The sequence below is a fragment of the Aphidius gifuensis genome, linkage group LG6, assembly GCF_014905175.1.
Source record: "Aphidius gifuensis isolate YNYX2018 linkage group LG6, ASM1490517v1, whole genome shotgun sequence".
Classification (NCBI taxonomy): Eukaryota; Metazoa; Arthropoda; class Insecta; order Hymenoptera; family Braconidae; genus Aphidius; species Aphidius gifuensis.
The window spans coordinates 18,069,141-18,077,168 of NC_057793.1; the positions used below are offsets into that span (position 1 = coordinate 18,069,141).

The 8,028-nt window shown below is 32.5% G+C and overlaps 1 protein-coding gene across 1 annotated transcript in view; it reads right to left on the reverse strand.

Moving 5' to 3' along the window:
* Positions 1-1,833: 1,833 nt before the first annotated feature.
* Positions 1,834-8,028, reverse strand: part of LOC122859931 (bromodomain-containing protein DDB_G0280777-like) — a 13,644-nt gene continuing 7,449 nt past the window's right edge. The window contains 3 exon segments of the mRNA XM_044163613.1: positions 1,834-3,030; positions 3,607-3,783; positions 5,539-5,609. Of these exon segments, the coding sequence (XP_044019548.1) occupies positions 1,834-3,030; positions 3,607-3,783; positions 5,539-5,609 (1,445 nt within the window).

Consider the following 8,028-nt stretch of genomic DNA (forward strand, 5'->3'; position numbering starts at 1 on the left):
ACCATTAACCAGGTTAATAATAATAATAATAATGTAACGTGGCATTTCTGCTCGTTACCTTCTCGGACCAGTTATCGAAAATATTATTTGGTTTATTTATTTATTACTTCAAAATACCAAAACTGACTAAATCCAAAATCCAAATTATTAACTGTTATTATTATTTATTAAAATCGTGTAGTTTTAAATTCACCCTAAAACTCGAAGAAGGCTTAGTCTAAAATCATGAGTTCTCAATTCGCCCTGAAACTCGAAAGGGGCTTAACACATTTATTCTCAAGACACAAAATAGGAGCCAATATACCCACTTAACGAATTATATCATAGTTTAACCAAATAATTATCAACAGCTGGCCTCGCTCAGTGTGCTGGTTGTAGTAGAAGGGTTGGGTAAAGTTACAAGAAAATTTTATTATAATTAAACCAAAATAATTAACAAAGACACAATATTAATTTTATGCTCAAAACCCAAAACGAAATTATTTATTTATCCAAAACTTAATCCAAAATACAAAATACAAAAACGTAGTCTCAAAGTCTAAAACATAACGTAATAAAAAAGCCTCAAAACGTACAACATAGCTTACTCGCGACCTTGAATTTATTTAAATAATCAAAGGGACCGCGTTTCTAATGAAATTAATTAACTAAATTATTAATGAAAAATTGTATGCTTGACGTTGTCTAATGATCTACACAGACGACGCCCCAAAGAAACCTAACCTAAAAATCCACGTGTCCGCTGAGTATTCAGCTAGACCCATGAGTACCCTAAATAACGTAAGAACCAAGAGCTGATCTCGAAACGTGTGTTTCTTACCACGTCCCACAGCCAAGAGAGCGAGTTCAGCCCAAGATATTTCGGAGCAGCTCGGATCTACCAAGCTGTCCCAACTCGAAGCTATCCCTCCTCTCTCTGTCCTGGTATAAAAGGGGAAAAATACAAAAAAAAATGATAATAATAATATACAAGAGAAATAATAAACGATAAAGTATAAAGCAAAGCCGTTGGTTGGAGGATTTCCCTTGGACTCGTCTTGGTCGGTTTATAAGGCAGCGAGATTCGCTACAGCCTCCTCCCCAGACTCCTCCAACGACGACGACATCTTCTCTCCTCCCTGGTCAGATTTTTGGTCTAGTTGGTTCCCCTGGAAAATTGGTACTCCTGTAACAGAACCAAAACCACTAGGACAAGGTACGAAAGTAAATAACAAGGTTAAATTATAAAAAAAGTATAAAAGTCTTTATTATTTTTGGTCAACAACTATACTATACAAGTCTTTTATATTTCTGGGCATTGGCGAGGATCAACCTCCTCCAACACTGAAGTCTTTTAGTAATACTTCTAATATCTTTGGTAACAATATGAGTCGGTGTAATGGTTATGATGTGGTTCGGATCCTGAGTATCCAGGAGCCGAACTTGGGTGGCCACGTAGGGGAAATGGTGGGCCAGGTCTGGGGAAAGGAGGTCTAGGCCTGACAAATGAAGGAACTGCTCCTGAGTGACCAGGTGCGGATCCTACATATCCAGGGATGGGGCCTGCTCGACCATGATCATAATAGGTCTGTCGGCAGACCCACTCTGGTTGGCCAGTGGGGGTTACCCCCCTTTCCACATGAGTCTCCATTGTGTAGTCTGGTGTCACATATCGGGCGGAATAGTGTTCCCGATAGAAATACGTGTTTTCCCTTGGGTACTCGGGTTGTGGTGATGTTGGATAATGAGTACCACTATCCGGTCCAGCACCTATCCAGACCGCCACATCCTCCGATGGTGGCCTTGAGTCTGGACCAGGTGTATTTGGTGTTGATGACGAGCCCATGATGGATTCTATCTCGGTAGAGACACTTCCCGGTCTTGAAATTGGTGTGGAGGTACTACTCGTGGTATTGAGTCTGGTTCTCCCTCTTTGCGGGAACCACAGTGGCGGCAGTGCCAATTGAACTTTCTCTTCCTCTTTTTTTTCTCTGAATTGGTTGAATCAACCTTGGCTGATGTTACACCAACCTCGGTGGTGGCTGACGTCGATTCATCTTGAGCTGAACCAGGTGGTTCCACAACAGATTTTGATAGTGACTCTTCTTGAGCTGAACCAGGTGGTTCTACAACAGATTTTGATGATGACTCTTCTTGAGTTGAACCAGGTGGTTCCACAACAGATTTTGATGGTGACTCTTCTTGAGTTGAACCAGGTGGTTCCACAACAGATTTTGATGGTGATTTGTTTAATTTGACCGAACTAATCTTGGCGGTTTCAGCTGTGGTTCGAGGTAATTTATATGATTCTTCCGCTGGCATTCCGTCTTCCCACTTATTTAAAGAGACCAAGTTCATTATTGCGTCTTGTTCATATGACGAAATGTCTATTGAGAGTGTTGGTGAGAGCATCTCGAAATCTTCGTCATCTGATGAATCGTCCATCAATGGTGACCCTGGTGGATGATTACAACCAGTATCATCTGCTGACACTTCGTGACAGTACGCTAGTACCTTGGAGGAAACCGCTGGTGATTGGTTTCCAGCTGCGTCTGCCAAACAAGGTACTTCGAGTGAGTCACCTGATCTTGACATTGTAACCTCACTCCTCGATGGCTCGCTGGTTGGTGTCAACATCGATGATTTTGCCAACTGCTTTCTCAATAATGTCTCGACCTCTTCAGACATCTTTTTATCGGTGGTCTCGGTCGAACAGATTTCTGGAGACAACGGATGATTTTGAGGTGTTGGTGATGTTGAAGTCAAGGGTAGGGCGGCTGATGATTGAACTCCAACAGCCATGCTACTCGTAGGACTACCAACATACCTCAAGATGTTTCCAGATCGAGTCGCCTCTGCATAAGTAGCCTTGATTGGTTCGGGTGTAGCTGGTTCCTCTGGTGTTGGTCGGACTAAGGCTGGAAGCATGCCTATAACTCTGTCCAATGACAGAGACACCATGATTGGATCAGGTCTCTGAGTTGGTTGTACTGGCAATTGGACAGATGAAGCCTTTACCAACTTAACTTCACTTTTGGCGGATCTACCAGCCTTTGTGTAATGAAAAGGTGGAAAGTTCGTTAAAACCACCTTCTCGTTCGTTAACAATTTTGGCTTGGTCTTACTCTTGATGTAGCTCTTATTCCCTTTCAATGGTGGATCTAAGGCCTGAAACTTAGGTTGGAATAGAGTAGTGGCAGTGAAACTTTCCAGACGACAAAGCTCCACACGTGGTACCTTTTCCGAGAGTAATACGTCGGAACCAGATTTCGAGACAGTAGACTCGAATTCTGAGTCTGTACCTGGGGTACAGTCCAACGTATCACCTCCAATTGAAACTGCTTTAGCATCCACGTGAGCACTTAAGGAATCACTGTCACACAAGAACAATTTGTCACCCCGATCTTCTTCAATTGGTGTGGTTTCCAGAGCGGTTCCAATTGCAACAATTTCCCTGGCTGCAGCTGTGGCCTGATCTACTGACCTCTAGTATTGTTGCAACTTGGAACACACACCTGAGATGGCTACAGCTACTTTTGGTTCTAAAGAAGCCAAGTTTTTCAGATGGTCCCGGAAAGGTTCCAGATCCTCCACCAAGACAAGTTCCCGTGATTGATCCATAGGAACCTGAACTGGTGGTGCTGGTATTCCGGTACCATCCTCTGAGTCGCTTTCACTGGAGGTAAAAGCCAACTGAGCTGGTGATGGTCTTATTTTACTCAGATCCTTGCCAGTTGATCGAGTCTGCCTTCTTGGTATTGATGAGTCACTGGAGGACTTGTGTCTGGAACGCAATCCTCTCATCTACAACAATATAAGAAAAGAAATACGGTAGCAATTGTGTGGCTATTAAGTATTGGGGGCTATCCAGGGTTCAAATCAGAAATCGCTGTTTGTCCCAAGACCTTGCCAGCGAAATCTGATAATTCGTAACGGGTAGCCGAGAATTTTTGCGTGATGACAAAAGGTCCTTCAAACCGTTTTTCAAGCCCAGCTGCGTGCGTGAATTGTACTGGTGGGATTGTCTGTCTGGTGACTTTCCTGTCTGAAGCCTAGCGTAGATCAAAGCTTGCCGAAGAATATTCAGACGTCTCATCCGTTCGTTCCATTTCTCTATCGGTACCGGTACCAGATCAGATTGGCCTTCTAATCTGTGCCGAAGAGAATTTGGCGGACGAGGTTCACGACCAGTATTCGCAAAAGATGGTGAGGTCAAGAGTGAGTCGTGGTAGGCGGTATTAAATGCAAAACGGAATTCGGGAAGAAACTGGTCCCAATCTCGGTGATTCCCATCGAGATAAGCCCTTAACATATTCTTTAGACTACGATTTACCCGTTCCACTGGATCGGCCTGTGGATGGTACGGAGGAGTGGTCTGTAGGTGGATGCCAGCCCACGTTGCTAAAGACTTGATTTCTTTATTCACGAATTCCTTGCCGTTATCAGTAATTAACGTTCGAGGGGCACCGTGGCGAAAAATTATCAAATCTTCAAGTCGCTCACGAATGACACGTCCATTAGCTACCCGTAAAGGAGCCAATTCGACGTACTTAGTCATCTGATCTTGAACGACGAGAAGATAAGATTTGCCATTACGTGAACGAGGTAACGGTCCCATAATGTCCGCGGCTATGATCGACCACGGTTCCTGTACTAAACGTTTACCCATTAAACCGCGAGGCTTGGCTGAGTCAGATTTTGTCCGCTGACAAATTCCGCAACGAGAGATAAAACTAGTGACTTCACGAAACATATTTGGCCAGAAGTATTGCATAACAACCCTTCTGTATGTTTTGTCAATCCCTAGGTGACCTTGATGAGGTGGATCATGACATGACTGAATGACTTGTTCGTGTAATTCCCTTGGGATAACCAATTTCCAGGCTGATAAGTCCTGAAATTCCGTGACAATGAAAGATTGGGGCCTGTGGAAATACAAGCAGTCACCAACTATCGTCCAGTCAGGGTGGCTATCCGGGCAATGGTGGACTTTGCGGAACTTTTTACAATACCAATAATCTTTCGTGATGTTAATGTCTTCAATAATATTAATTCTATCAGGTATTCGTGATAGCGCGTCGGGTACGTGGTGAAGAGCACCTTTGCGATGGATTATGTTGAAACTGTATTGCATCAGTTCCAACGACCAACGTGCAAGGCGACCACTCGGATTTCGTAGATTATTTAGCCAACGCAAACTACTATGGTCCGTTATTACCGTGAAAGTGTAGCCCTCTAAATAGCAGCGGAACTTCCGGATCGACCAGAGTACCGCTAGGCATTCCTGCTCGGTGACTGAATACCGGGTCTCCGTGTCAGTCATCGTGCGGCTAGCATAGGCAATAACTTTTTCTTCATCGTCAATTGTCTGAGTCAAGACTGCACCTAAACCTACGCTACTTGCATCGGTTTGCAAGAAGAAAGGTACCGAGAAATCTGGACACGCCAAGGTGGGAGCGGTGGTAAGCCGGAGTTTTAATTCGCGAAAGCATCACCAATCACGGATCCAGCAGCCAGATCTTCATTCAGCTCCGTGGTGGAGCTGGCTGCGCTTCCTACAGTTGGAGGGTTACGTGGTGGCCTACCTCGCTTTTCAACAACCGCTACATTACTCGACATATTGATTGATCAACAACACAAGTGGGTCAATGTGGTGGACCAACAACAATTACGTAGATCAAAATCGAAGTTGTTATTTTTTATTTATTAGAATTTTACGTCAGAACTAGTTAAAATTTCTTTTGATCAACACAGAAATGATTCCCCGATTCTTTTTGGATAATAATAATAATAATAATAATAATAATAATAATAATAATAATACATAATAATAATAATAATAATAATAATAATAATAATAATAATAATAATAATAATAATAATAATAATAATAATAATAATAATAATAATAATAATAATAATAATAATAATAATAATAATAATAATAATAATAATAATAATAATAATAATAATAATAATAATAATAATAATAATAATAATAATAATAATAATAATAATAATAATAATAATAATAATAATAATAATAATAATAATAATAATAATAATAATAATAATAATAATAATAATAATAATAATAATAATAATAATAATAATAATAATAATAATAATAATAATAATAATAATAATAATAATAATAATAATAATAATAATAATAATAATAATAATAATAATAATAATAATAATAATAATAATAATAATAATAATAATAATAATAATAATAATAATAATAATAATAATAATAATAATAATAATAATAATAATAATAATAATAATAATAATAATAATAATAATAATAATAATAATAATAATAATAATAATAATAATAATAATAATAATAATAATAATAATAATAATAATAATAATAATAATAATAATAATAATAATAATAATAATATAACAATAATAATAATAATAATAATAATAATAATAATAATAATAATAATAATAATAATAATAATAATAATAATAATAATAATAATAATAATAATAATAATAATAATAATAATAATAATAATAATAATAATAATAATAATAATAATAATAATAATAATAATAATAATAATAATAATAATAATAATAATAATAATAATAATAATAATAATAATAATAATAATAATAATAATAATAATAATAATAATAATAATAATAATAATAATAATAATAATAATAATAATAATAATATATAATAATAATAATAATAATAATAATAATAATAATAATAATAATAATAATAATAATAATAATAATAATAATAATAATAATAATAATAATAATAATAATAATAATAATAATAATAATAATAATAATAATAATAATAATAATAATAATAATAATAATAATAATAATAATAATAATAATAATAATAATAATAATAATAATAATAATAATAATAAAAATAATAATAATAATAAAAATAATAATAATAATAATAATAATAATAATAATAATAATAATAATAATAATAATAATAATAATAATAATAATAATAATAATAATAATAATAATAATAATAATATAATAATAATAATAATAATAATAATAATAATAATAATAATAATAATAATAATAATAATAATAATAATAATAATAATAATAATAATAATAATAATAATAATAATAATAATAATAATAATAATAACAACAATAATAATAATAATTATAATAATAATAATAATAATAATACATACAATAATAATAATAATAATAATAATAATAATAATAATAATAATAATAATAATAATAATAATAATAATATAATAATAATAATAATAATAATAATAATAATAATAATAATAATAATAATAATAATAATAATAATAATAATAATAATAATAATAATAATAATAATAATAATACAATAATAATAATAATAATAATAATAATAATAATGTATAATAATAATAATAATAATAATAATAATAATAATAATAATAATAATAATAATAATAATAATAATAATAATAATAACACACACATAATAATAATAATAATAATAATAATAATAATAATAATAATAATAATAATAATAATAATAATAATAATAATAATAATAATAATACATAATAATAATAATAATAATAATAATAATAATAAGAAATAATAATAATAATAATAATAAAAAATAAGGTTAATAAAATAAAATAATAATAATCAATCAATAATAATAATAAAATAATAATAATAATAATAATAATACTAATAAATACAAAAAGAAAAAAAAGAACAATAATAATAAAAAATAACAATAATAAAAACACAAAGAAAAACTATAACTCAAAAAGAATACAATGTATTTGATAGAAGAATACGTATGATATTTAGAGATCTTGCAAAATGGATATTAACTCCAATCACTGAAAATAATATACATTCTGAATTAGCTATTCACATATACAACTGTTTGGGATCAATATTTTTTTTTTTACTGCTATGTTACATGAAAGAAATTCAAATGTAGGACCATTAATTAATTTATATTTTTTGTGATGATGATGATACTGCAAATTGTGCACTTAATAATAATATTTG